The 13,713-nt window shown below is 48.6% G+C and overlaps 1 protein-coding gene across 6 annotated transcripts in view; it reads right to left on the bottom strand.

The window, feature by feature from the left end:
* The window catches only part of CLIP4 (CAP-Gly domain containing linker protein family member 4), a 168,181-nt gene that overhangs the window by 76,045 nt on the left and 78,423 nt on the right, over positions 1–13,713 (bottom strand). For all 6 annotated transcript variants that reach the window (XM_030196127.1, XM_030196123.1, XM_030196125.1 and 3 more), the window contains one exon: positions 5,795–6,031. In XM_030196127.1, coding sequence (XP_030051987.1) covers positions 5,795–6,031 — 237 coding nt within the window. The remainder of the gene's footprint in view (positions 1–5,794; positions 6,032–13,713) is intronic.

Raw genomic sequence — 13,713 nt, forward strand, 5'->3', positions numbered from 1 at the left:
ACAAAGGAGGCAAAGGAGAGGCTCTCAGGAGGCGAGAGCTTCCTCTCTGGTGAAGGCGTGGGGTCCGAGGGAAGACCCGCAGACTCCTCTGAGGAGAAATATCTGGGGTCTTCCTCTTCCCCCCACGAGGCCTCTTCCTCGGTATCGGACATAAGCTCATGTAGCTGAGTCCTTAACCGGGCCCAGCTCGACGTCGAGGCACCGAGGCCTCGGTGTCGTCGAGCGGTGGACTCCCGCGCCGGCGGGGACGAAGCTCCCTCCATCGACGTCGACGGGGACTCCACCTGCGTGGCGGTCGAGACCGGCGCCGCAAGCGGCGGCGGTGTCGACGGCCTCGGCACCGGGCTAGAGCTCGCCGGCGCCACAGTCAACGGCGCCGAGGGCGCAAGCACCCCCGGCGCCGGCACAGCCTGGCGCATCAGCCCTTCCAGGATCCCCGGAAGGATGGCTCGGAGGCACTCGTCCAGGCCCGCTGCCGGGAAAGGCGGGGGGGCCGGTAGAGGTGTCGGTGCCGGAAACTGCTCGGGTCCAGGAGACTGCACCGAAGTGGTGGGACCCTGACGCGTCGGTACCTCCACTACCGAAGGGGATCTCTCCTCTCGACGCGGACGCTTCGGCGTCGACTCCTCGCCGGTACCGAGCGCCGGGTGCATCGAAGGCGACCGATGACGGTGCTTCTTGGATTTCTTGCGGTGCCCGTCATCAGTGCCAGGTGGAATGGAGGAGGAGGAGGTCGATCCCCCTCGGTCTCGAGGAACCGGGTCAGACAGGGTTCGGGCCCGAGGGCCATGGGCCAAGGGAGTGACCGGGGCTGATTGCCCACGCGGCCTCTCACCCCTACCCTCACCGGAGGACCGGCGGGCCGACGGGACCTGTGCTCCTGGGGTCGATGCCATCGGTGCCGATTTCTCGGGCCTCGATACCGGTACCGAAGAACCGGCCGTCGATACCGATGCCGTCGAGGTCGACGTCGAGGGGCCGGCGCAAGTTCCAAAAAGACGGTCCCGCAGAACTTGCCTCGCAACCTGAGTCCGTTTCCGGAGACCAAGACACAAAGAACACGACTTGATACTGTGCTCCGGCCCGAGGCACTGGAGGCACCAAGCGTGGGTGTCGGTCTGCGAGATCGGCCGGCCGCACCGACCACACTTCTTAAATCCACTCGGGACCTTCGAGGACATCGACGGAAAAATCGCGTCGGCGAAGTTAAAGTCGTCGATGGTGGCGGTAAATCACACCTCGAAAAATAATCGACCGCGTGGCCACAAGGCCGCAACGCGACGCCCTCGCTAGAAAACGAGGAAAAATAAAGCGCGTGTTCTCTCTTTTTTTTTTTTTTTTTTAAAGGAAAAAAGAAAACTGGAGCGCGCGGCAACAGAAACAAAAAATAAACGAATTCGCGAAGAACGCGACGGTTTTCCGGGGCTGACTAAGAGAGAGCGGCAGTCGCACGACTCTCTCCAGGCGCGGAAAAGAAAGGACTGGCGGGAACGGTCGCGCACGGGCGGGAAGACGGCCGCGCATGCGCGGTGGGCGTGCCCTGCGTGCGGACCGCCTGCGAAGCTTCTTCCGGTTGGTGGGGGCTGCCGCGGACGTCACCCCAGTCGTGAGAACAAGCAGCCTGCTTGTCCTCGGAGAACCTTGCATTACATAGCTATAATTCAGGTTCCTCTTTCCCAAGTGCATCTCTTTGCACTTGCTCACATTAAACGTCATCTGCCATTTAGACGCCCAGTCTCCCAGTCTCGTAAGGTCCTCTTGTAAATTTTCACTATCCTCCCGAGATTTAACGACTTTGAATAACTTTGTGTCATCAGCAAATTTAATTACCTCACTAGTTACTCCCATCTCTAGATCATATATAAATATGTTAAAAAGCAGCGGTCCCAGCACAGACCCCTAGGGAACCCCATTATCTACCCTTCTACATTGAGAATACTGACTATTTAATCCTACTCTGTTTTCTATCTTTTAACCAGCTATAAATCCACAATAGAGAACTACCTCCTATTCCATAACTTTCTAATTTCCTCGAGTCATCTACGAGGTACTTTGTCAAATTTCTTTTGAAAATCCAGATACACAATATCAACCAGCTCACCTTTATCCACGTTTATTCATCCCTTCAAAAAAAATGAAGATTGGTGAGGCAAGATTTCCCTTCACTAAATCAATGTTGGCTTTTGTCTCTTTAATCAATGCCCATGTATATGCTCTGCAATTTTGTTCTTTAAAATAGTCTCTATCATTCTGCTTGGCACCAACATCAAGCTCACAGGTCTATAATTTCTCAGATCACCCTTAGAACCCTTTTAAAAAAATGGGCATTACATTGGCCACTCTCCAGTCTTCCAGTACCATGCTTGATTTTAAAGGTAAATTACATATTACTAACAATAGCTCTACAAATTCATTTTTCAGTTTCTATCAGTACTTTGGGATGTATACCATCCGGTCCAGGCGATTTGCTACTCTTTAATTTATCAAATTGTTCCATTACATTTTCCAGATTTACAGAGATTTGTTCCAGTTTCTTTGACTCATAAGCATTAAATAAATTTTCCTTAGTGAAGACCAAAGCAAAGAATTCATTTAGTCTCTCCAGTATAGCCTTGATCTCCCCGTGCCCCCTTTTACCTCTCAGTCATCTAGGAGTCCAACCGATTCTTTTACCGGCTTCTTGTTTCTAATATACCTAAAAAAGATTTTAAAGAACCACAGTCCTCAGTTAGAACTCAAGCCTCTGTAAAAGTAAACTTGTCGAGGAAATTAGAATATTTGGAGAATCAAAGTACAGCTTTAAACTTATGATTCCTGAACTTTCCTAAATACCCAGTGATAAATCCAGTGACTATGTTAGAAGTACTTGATGGAGGTTTTGGAATTTTCCAATGTTAATTGACCAGCTAAAAACCAAGGCATATTATCTGACCTTGGCATTAGAGAATTGCACGGGGACAGAAATCCAACTTGTTCCCGCCGAAATCGAATCCATCTCCGCCAGAATCTGACCCATCCCCACAAATTATCTCTGAAAGTTAATTAGTTTTTATTGAGTTTTAATGAAAATACAAATGCAAACATCCACCAAAGAAGAGGACAATAACCAGTCAGTCAGGAATATGGGGCACATATTTCTTTAGTCCATTCAGAAACAGAAGTCCATCCACAGTATGTGGTCCTAGCTGGGATCGCCTATCCTTGAGAACACGCCCTGCCAATTAAAATGACTGTTCAGAGATGTGCTGGTAGCAGGTACTCCAAGGACTCATTTGGCAACTTCACAAAGATTTTTCCACTTTGGCACCTCATAAGATAAGATGTCATCAGTGATTTAGTCAGTAGTTATCAAGTATACATCCACCTGAGAAAAAGCAGATAGTGTCATTTTGAATGTGAGGTGTATTTTGTAAGCATTTTGCAAGTAATATTGTCATTACAATAGCTAAAAAAAATACATACATACATACCTCGGATATAACTGTAGATGAAGAAGAATAGAGGTCTCCCAATAAATTTTCCTCTAGTTTCATCTTCTTGAGTTGTTGAAAGAAAGATGAGTCCTCTTCTGGAGTGTCTGCTGCTGGCAGTCTATCCACCATCTCTTTCAAGTTGGACAGTGCCTCTGCATATTTGGTTAGTGCTAATGTTCCAAAGTTGTTTTTAAACGTAGATCCAGCAAAGCAGAGGTATAATGCAAACGATGAACCATGAAGTATTTATTCAGCATGTTAAGCAGATGTATTTTTTAGTTGTAAGATGATGCTACTGTCAGAAGCCTTTTTGGTGAAGTAATTTTGCAGCTTTATTTTTGTAGGTAACATCAGTTGTAATGAAAGGCTTTTGTCAGTAGACAGGCATTTTGTGGCCACATCAACTGATTCCAAAACATGAAAGACATTAGCCAATAAGTCTTCATTGATATCAGTCAGAACAAAAAAGATTTCTATTAAAATCTGGCTTAGCACTCAGTGTATGGAGATCTGAAAAATGTAACGGCACTGATTTCAGTGTTAACAGCACACTGTTCCATCGTGTTACTACACATTGTTTAGCTGATTTTTAACTTATATTCATTTTGCCAATGTCACTAGTTCTTTATTTCGAACCAGTGTCATACAAATTTGTCTGTTGCAGTCAGTGCGACAAAACAAGACTTAAACCTGTGACATGAAAATACAATCCACGTGTTTTCTCAAAAGGCAGCCTTCATATTATGACATTGTCTGTTGTGAACACATTATCTTGATGTGGCACACAAAAAACTTATCCAGAATCAATTCACTGTCCGTTTTACGTTTTCAGAGGTATGATTTTTGTCCAGTAATCGAGTAGCCAAGATACACGATTCAGTTTGCCAGTTATCAATATACTGTACTGTCACGGTTATGTAGCTGTGGTTGTTTTGTTTGTATGTCCAGAGGTCAGTTGTCACTCCAAACTGTGGCATTAAAGTTAGCTTGTCTATGAGTGTGATCTTCTGTTTCTCTGTAACACCATGAAGATGACGAGATACAGTTGGCCCACAGAGCATGAATTGGCCCAGGTCAACATTCTCATATTTTGCATCAATGGAGATGAGCTTCAATGTTAAATTCCTGAATCCGTCACCTTCACCAATAGAAAAAGGCCTCACATCTGTTGCACACATGGCAACCACAATGTCTGCCACTTCAGATTTGATGTTCGCAGGTACTTTGTTGGTATTACTTATTTTAAGAAAATGGAAGTAATATTTTTGGGTTCAAAAATAAAAGTATACCCTTTGAAACCCAAAAGAGGTATAAAGAATTTTTGGTTTTGTGTCCTACAATTCTGGCTCTAGAGGGTACATTTTCTTTGTGATTTCCCTGCCATTTTGTGAATTGTGATTCTGCTAATTTCCTGTTTTCTGACCCTAAACAATCACTTGATTACATTATGTCTGAAGAGTGTTCTACCTCTTGTACAGGCTAAATGACGTCATCTGCCTCAGCCAGCTGACTGAAATTCTTTCATAGCTACTGCTAAGGTTATATCCATACATAATGTTGTTTCTTTTGTTTTTGTTTTGTTTCTTAATGTCTAGTATCTTGGATCTAATATTGTGCTAAATCATATTATTTTGTTAGCAATTTTGTGGTGTTTAGAGGAGTGGTCTAGTGGTTAGTGCAGTGGACTTTGATCCTGGGGAACTGAGTTCGATTCCCACTGCAGCTCCTTGTGACTCTGGGCAGGTCACTTAACCCTCCATTGCCCCTGGTACAAAATAAGTACCTGAATATATGTAAACCGCTTTGAATGTAGTTGCAAAAACCTCAGAAAGGTGGTATATCATGTCCCATTTCCCTTTCCTCCTTTATTCAAATACTACATGTATGTTGAATATATTAGAATGTAATAAATAAAAAGTTTTTTAAAAGAAAATCTCCCCAGAAACATTTTATATATTTTGATTTTCACTTTGCTACAAGCCCTGAGCATTTATAGAACAAGCTACACTTTCCAGTAACTGTTTTTGAATATATTATTATTATTATTATTTATTGCATTTGTATCCCACATTCCCCCACCTATTTGCAGGCTCAATGTGGCTTACATAGATTTGATAACATTATCATAACAGGATATCGGATACAGTTATTAATGTGTTGCGATTAAGGAAGGAGAGAGGGAAGAAGGAACAGAGTTGATAGGGTAGTATACAATATATACATTTTGAAACTTGACATGAAACAGCAACAACAACAAAATACACTAAAGTACTACACAACACACAGGGATAAGTTGTGATGTTTCAGTTTACTTACTGTACCTTCTGTCCTGCAATGACAACACGATCCCCCAACTGCAAGCCAACTGACATAAGCATGGCCTTGCTAGAGATGTGATCATAGTTGGGAAGCATGGCCTTTGAAATATCACATGCTAAAGACAATGGTTCTAGAAGTATCTGCTTGAGTTCTTTAGCAACTGCTGCTGCATCTGCCATCTCCAACGGCATATCTACTGGATCAGGAACCACATCAGCTGGAATCCGCCCTTTGTCATCCTACCATAAAATACATAAAGCAGCACAGAGATTAGGCTTAGAAGTGGAAGAGTAGCCTAGTGGTTACAGCACCAGGTTTGACATCCAGAAGAGCCCAGTTCAAATCCCACTGCTGCTCCTTGTGATCTTGAGCAAGTCACTTAACTCTACATTGCCTCATCTACAAAATTAGATTGTGAGCCCTCCAGGGATGGGGAAACTATCTAGTGTACCTAAATGTAACTTACCTTGAGCTACTACTGAAAAAGATGTGTGCACAATCTAAATAAATTCAAAAATGAAACTGGTGGGACTAAAAGGAAAGAAAATTAGCAGGTAAGACCTAATTTCTCCTTCCTTGGCATCACCACCACACAAGTCTAGAACCTGTGGGATTTATCCAAGCAGTCTAAAATGTGGGTGGTTTTTACACATTTCTACCCTAAAGTACATATATTAAACAAGGCTTCTGAGCTTCTAGCTACATTCAATGTATAGTACAATAAAAAAAAACAGCAGTTAACAAGGAGCATGTGGTCTCTCCTAACCCCAAAGGGGGAGATGAGTTCTAAGATACCTTAGAATCCAACATCTCTTGTGGAAAAAAAGTCTTTCCCAGATTAGAAGCTGAACAATATTAACATAGGAGAATGAAAAGGTTAAGATCGATGAACAAAAGCGTAGAATACGACAATTTTAGGGAGCCTAAAAATGTGTCTGACTTGGATCGATCTCGAAGGTCAGAAAACATCATTAGTCCTCCAAGATTAGCAGAATGCATAGCCTTAATCAATAAGTATTCCTCCAAATGAAGGGAAGAATGAAATAGAAAATAATCTAGCCTTAGGCAGAAGAAGCCATCCCATTGACCCTATTAGGCTAATCAGAAAATGTCTCACAAGGAGCCTAAACTGCTAAGGTGGAAACTTCCAATTCAACCCAACAGGCAACTCTCTAAACCCCCTTTGAAGCACAAAGAAGAACTTCTAGCTGCAAACAGAACTTTATGGGAGCTGCTCAGCTTATCCTCCAATACCTTGGAGCAGACTCTAGAAGAGTCAGCCTGATGTGAAGCCCATATAAAGTCAAAGTGCAACCTCCCACCCTAAGGCAATAATACAAAGTAAAAACTAGACATAAGACTTGTGGATGGATACACCACAGGAGGCACAAGATGCTCACTACCAACCCCTCACGACTTGAGAAAAAGAATGCTGACTAACATTATCATGTTAGATGAACCACTAGGATAGAGGTTTTCAACCTAGTCCTCAGGGCACACCCAGTCTGTCGGGGCTTTCAGGATATCCCCATTCAATTGGGAAAACCCCTACTGACATTATATATCCCCATGACACACAAACACCAGAACACAAAATACTAGCCATTAAGCCCGTTAAAACGGGCGAGATTTGTAATTCTCACCTCCATGTCCAGCAAACCTCCTCTCTCCCCTGCCCTCCCCTCCCCCGATCCATGGCCAGCAACCCTGCTCTCTCCCCTGCCCTCCCCCCCATGTCCAGCAGCCCTCCTGTACACCCTGGCCTCCTCCAGTCCACCAACCATCCTCTCTCCCCTGCCCTCCCCCATATCCAGCAACCCTCCTCTTTCCCTTGGCCTCCTCCCCCCCCCCCCCGTCCACAAACCCTGCTCTCTCCCATGCCCTCCCCCCATGTCCAGCAACCTTCCTCTCTCCCCTGCCCTCCCATGTCCAGCAACCCTCCTCTCTCCCCTGCCCTCCCCTCCATCGATCCATGTCCAGCAACCCTGCTCTCTCCCCTGCCCTCCCCCCATGTCCAGTAACCCTCCTCTCTCCCCTGCCCTCCCCTCCATCGATCCATGTCCAGCAACCCTGTTCTCTCCCCTGCCCTCCCCCCCATGTCCAGCAGCCCTCCTGTCTCCCCTGGCCTCACCCCGTCCATCGACCCTCCTCTCTCCCCTGCCCTCCCCCCATATCCAGTAACCCTCCTCTTTCCCTTGGCCTCCCCCCCACTCTGTTCCCTCCCCTGCCCTCCCCCCCATGTCCAGCTACCCTCCTCCCTCCGTGCTGGGCCCCCTGCACTGACATAAGAGCGCCTCTCACCTCCGTGTGAAAGCGCTGCAGGCAGCAGCAGATCGCTGTGCTGCTGCCTGCAACGCTTCCACATGGAGGTGAGAGGCGCTGTCATGTCAGTGCAGGGGGCCCGATACGGAGGGGGGAGGGAGCAGCGGCGACGTCGAGGATGGGGGGAGGGTGTAGGATGATGTGCCGGCGATGTTCCTTTCCTTCGTCTCCAGGCTCTCCAGCGGCAGGCCAGCAGCATCCGTTTCCCTCTCTGTTCCACCCTCTGACGTCATCATGTCTTGACGCGAGGGCTGGACAGAGAGGGAAGTCTCTACTGCGCATTTGCGGGTGAGTCGGTCACTTGTCTTTTATATGTTTGATTTCCTAAAATAAACATATTCTCCAAAAAAGCATGTTTTATGTTGTTCTCATCTGTTATGATTCATCTACTGAGTTATATCCGTAGGTAACTTTTTGAGAATAAAAATGCTTTAAGCTGTTTCCTAAACACTGCTCAGTTGTTCCAAGTAAAAGGAATATCTGTACCTTAAAGAGATTAAGAAGCTATAAAGAAGCCGGAAGGCAACCAAAAGGGAAAATTAGGTTCTTACCTTGGTAATTTTCTTTCCTTTAGTCACATCAGATTAATCCATTAGCTGATGGGTTGTATCCGCCTACCAGCAGGTGGAGATAGAGAACACTGAAAAACCACAGTGACCCTTGGACGGCTAGCCCCAGCTGCCTTCAGTATTTGAGATTTCCAAAGCAGAGTGAATCATAAAGGTAGAATAACATAAACTTTCCTCACAGCGAACAACCGCCCCAGAACAGGAGCATCAAAGGAGGGACGATCTCAACCTCCTGTCATAGAACAATACGTAGAAATTCTGAAAACTGGTTTCCAACTTCTCCCGATGAGATATAAATATCTGCATAAAAGAACTGAACAAACAACAACAAAATCAGCCAGGGAGGGATCATGGATTCATCTGCTGTGACTAAAGGAAAGAAAATTACCAAGGTAAGAACCTAATTTTCCCTTCCTTGTCGTCAGCAGCAGATGAATCCATTAACTGATGGGATGTACAAAAGCACTCCCTACTTAGGGTGGGAACAGGCCACAGTGCGAGCAAGCACTTGTGCTCCAAAAGTCGCATCCTGCTTCGCTGCAACATCCAGCCTGTCATGCCGGACAAAAGAGAGCTGAGAAGCCCAAGTAGCCGCACTACAGATCTCTTGAAGAAAGAGTGCACCTGTTTCAGCCCATGAGGAGGAAATCGCTCTCGTGGAATGCGTCTTAAACGCTTCAGGCGGAGACCAGTCAGAAAGCAGATACGCAGAAAAAATGACTTCCTTGAGCCAACGGGCTATAGTGGCCTTAGACGTCGGGCACCCTCGTCAAGGACCTGTCAACAATACAAAAAGGTGATCAGAAGTCCTGAAGTCATTTGACATCTGAAGATACTGCAACAGAGCCCTGCGAACATCCAAAAGATGTAACTGCCCAAAGGAGTCCAGGAAATCTTCCCTAGAAAAGGAAGGAAGAAAAATGGGCTGGTTCAGGTGAAACACTGAAACCACCTTAGGCAGAAAGGAAGGCACCGTATGTACCGTTACTCCGGACTCTGAGAATTGCAGAAAAGGGTCCCGACAGGACAGCGCCTGAAGCTCAGACATGCATCTAGCCGATGTCATGGCCACCAAAAAGACTGTTTTGAGAGTCACATCCTCCTCCGAAGCTCGCATAAGTGGCTCGAAAGGCGAACGCTGGAGAGCCTTCAACACCAGCCCCAGATTCCAGGCCAGACAAGGCGCCCACACGGGAGGATGGAACCTAAGCACCCCTCTGAGAAATCGGGCAATGTCTGGATGAGCAGCAAGGGCCAAGCCAGAGACTTTCCCTCGATAGCATGCCAATGTTGCCACTTGAACCCGCAGGGAATTGTAAGCCAGGCCTTTTTGTAAGCCATCCTGCAAAAAGTCCAGCACCGGTGAGACAGTAGCCCGCGTGGGAGTGATCGCCTTTAAAACACACCATGCCTCAAAATAGCGCCAGATCCGAGCATAAGCTGCGGACGTGGACAGCTTGCGGGCCTGCAAGAGAGTAGAAATGACCTTGTTAGAATAGCCCTTGTCTCTCAATTGAGCTCTCTCAAGAGACAGGCCGTAAGACCAAATCGGCAGGGATCCTCCATAGACACCGGACTCTGAACCAACAGGTTCGGCACCAGGGGCAAAGGAACTGGTGCCTCCAACAGCATCCGGCGGAGATCTGCATACCACGGACGCCTTGGCCAGTCCGGAGCGATAAGAATCATCAATCCCCGGTGTAGTCGAATCCGCAGTAGGACCTGCCCTATCAAGGGCCAAGGAGGGAACACATACAGGAGGCCCGAAGGCCAGGGTTGGGCCAGAGCATCCGACTCTGCCGAGTGAGGATCTCTCCTTCTGCTGAAAAAGCGAGGGACTTTGGTGTTTGCACCTGACACCATTAGATCCATTTCTGGTGTCCCCCATTTGGCACAAATCTGAAGAAAAACTTCTTCTGCCAGTTCCCATTCCGGCGGGTCGATTTGATGCCTGCTGAGAAAATCGGCCTGCACGTTGCTCTGACCTGCTATGTGAGCTGCTGACAGAAGCTGCAGGTGGAGCTCGGCCCAGTGGCAAATCTGAGCGGCCTCCGCGGCCAGGGCCCTGCACTGAGTGCCTCCCTGACGATTTATTTAGGCCACCGCTGTCGTGTTGGCTGACAGAACCCAGACAGCAAGCCCCTTCACAGTCTTGACTGGAATATCGCTCTCAGTTCCAAGCGATTGATGGACCACTCCGCTTCCACGGGTGTCCACTGACCCTGAGCATAGCTTCCCTGGCAATGTGCTCCCCAGCCCAAAAGGCTGGCATCCGTTATCACCAGGCACCAAGATGGAAGCGCAAGCAGCATTCCTTGGCGCAGCATCCTGTCAGAGAGCCACCACTCCATACTGAGACGGGCCGCAGGGAGCAACATTAGTCTGCGTTGATATTCCTGGGAAATCAGAGACCATTGTTGAGGCAGGGCAATCTGCAGAGGCCTCCATATGCGCTCTCGCCCATGGAACCACCTCGAAGGTGGCTGTCATCGACTCCAGCAGCTGGACAAAGTCCCAAGCTCGCGGGCGAAGCATCCGCAGGAGCAGACGGACCTGATTCTGAAGCTTGCACTGCCATCGGTCGGGGAGAAAGACAAACCCTGAGGCCGTGTCAAACCGGAGCCCCAAATACTCGAGAGACTGAGAGGGGGTCAGGTGACTTTTGGGCATATTGACCACCCAGCCTAGAGTCTGCAGGACTGTAACCACTCTGTCTGTGACCAGGTGACTTTCGACTACCAAATCCGCTCTGATGAGCCAGTCGTCGAGATATGGGTGAACTCTACTACTACTACTACTACTACTATTAAACATTTATCTGATACCCTCTCGCCTGAGACAGGCAGCTACCACCACCATTACCTTGGAAAAGGTACGGGGAGCTGTGGCTAGGCCGAACGGCAAGGCCCGGAACTGGAAATTTTGTCCCAACACCGCAAACCAGAGAAACCGCTGATGCGGGGGCCAAATAGGAATATACAAGTATGCTTCTTTTAGGTCCAGAGACGTGAGAAACTCTCCTGGCTGTACCTCCGCAATGACGGAGCGCAGGGTTTCCATGCGAAAGTGTCGTACTCTTAGGGCCTCGTTGACTCTTCGTAAGTTGAGGATCGGTCTGAACAACCCGCCTTTTCGAGGCACGACAAAATTAATGGAATAGCGGCTGCAGCTGCGTTCGGCGGGAGGAACCGGGATCACCGCTCCAAGGTGCAGCAAGACTTGCAAGGTCTCCTCTACCGCCGCCCATTTTACGACAGTACCGCATCGGGACTCCACAAACACGTCTCTCACCGGGGCACCGAATTCCAATCGGTAACCTTCTTTGATCAGGTCCAAGACCCACTGATCCGAGGTAATCTTGGTCCACTCCTCTAGAAAGAGGGAAAGACGTCCTCCTACTGCAGGAATCGAGGACTGGACCGGCGTCCCATCATTGTGGAGCACGCCCCTGAACTCCAGGCCGAGACCCGTCCGCTGCGGAGCGTTTGTCCGAGCGAAAGGAGTTCCTCTGCTGAAAACGGGCTCGTTGAGAAAACCCAGCAGAGCACCCCGGGTGATACCTGCGAGCTTCATGGAAGCGAGGTCTGAAATAGGAGGGAAATACAGGACCCTTAGAAGAAGACCTCGGCCTATCCTCAGGTAACCGCTGGGGCTTAGAGTCCCCCAGGTCTTTCACAATCTTCTCCAAGTCCTCTCCAAATAACAGGAGGCCCCAAAAGGGTAACCTCACCAGCCTTTGCTTAGAGGCCATATCACCTGCCCAATGCCGAAGACAAAGAAGGCGGCGGGCAGAAACCGCCACAGAGATCTATTTAGCCGAAGCTCTGACCATATCATAAAGGGTGTCAGCCAAAAATGACAGGGCCGACTCCATCCACGGGGCAACCTCAAAATCCACGGGGCAACCTCAAAGAGGGACCCCGCACCATCCGCAGGCTGTTCCACCACCCGCTGAAACCAGGAAAGACATGCCCGGGCTGCATAGGAACTGCAAATAGATGCCCTTAAGGCAAGGCCCGCAATTTCAAAGAACCGCTTCAGCGCGGATTCCAGCCACCGGTCCTGTATGTTTTTCAAAGCGACCCCTCCCTCTACGGGGAGAGTGGTCTTTTTAGTCACCGCCATGACCAACGCATCCACTTTAGGCATCCCCAAAGGGGCCAAGTGCTCCTCACTCAGAGGGTAAAGCTGACCCATAGCCCTGGCCACTTTCAACGGCCCATCGGTGGCAGACCATTGAGCTGAAATAAGCTCTTGGATAGAGTCATGCACTGGAAAGGCCCGAGTAGGCTTCTTAGTACTCGCCATCCTAAGATTAACAGAGGAGGCCTCGCCTTCAGGAGGATCATCAATCGAGAGGGCCTGCAAGGCGTCAGTAATGAGAGCTGGCAGCTCGTCGCGGTGGAAAATCCGAAGCGCACTGGGATCATCCAAATCCAGTGGCAAACAGGTACCCTCCTCTGGATCATCCATCCCTGAGGGCCTGCCAGATCCCTCAGACTCCCCACATCCCGACCATGGCGGAAAAAAAGGATATGCGCCACTTCCAAAATGACGCCCGCTGCCAGCTCCATCGAGCAGGAAGAATCATCACTCGGCATGCTCGTACTAGTGTGAGCACGTTTTGCACAGCCCCGCTGCTGATCTGCGCTTACCACAACGGGAGCAGAGCTTAACTCCTTCAGCAGCCATCGCCCAACTGGACGGAAATATAGCAATAAAATTGCGGCTTCGCGCCAAAACTTACCCCGTTCAGAACGGCGTCCGCGAGACCTCCCCAGAGGAGCTGGGCACCACTCTCACCTCAGAAGACCGAGTCAACGAGCTCCGGTCAAGCTGCACAGAACCAGAATCTCTGGCAAAAGCCTCAGAACAGCCACACAGCAAAAGCGCTTTTTTTTTTTTTTACGCTGTGAGGAAAGTTGGAGGCAGGCAGCAACAGAGGGCCTCCGGGAGGCGGGGGGAATGGGTAAGGCAGGGAAAGGGCGAACCTATATGCCTTTAAAGAGGGCACCACCAGCCACAATACC

Source organism: Microcaecilia unicolor, chromosome 3, assembly GCF_901765095.1.
Source record: "Microcaecilia unicolor chromosome 3, aMicUni1.1, whole genome shotgun sequence".
In the NCBI taxonomy this organism is placed as follows: domain Eukaryota; kingdom Metazoa; phylum Chordata; class Amphibia; order Gymnophiona; family Siphonopidae; genus Microcaecilia; species Microcaecilia unicolor.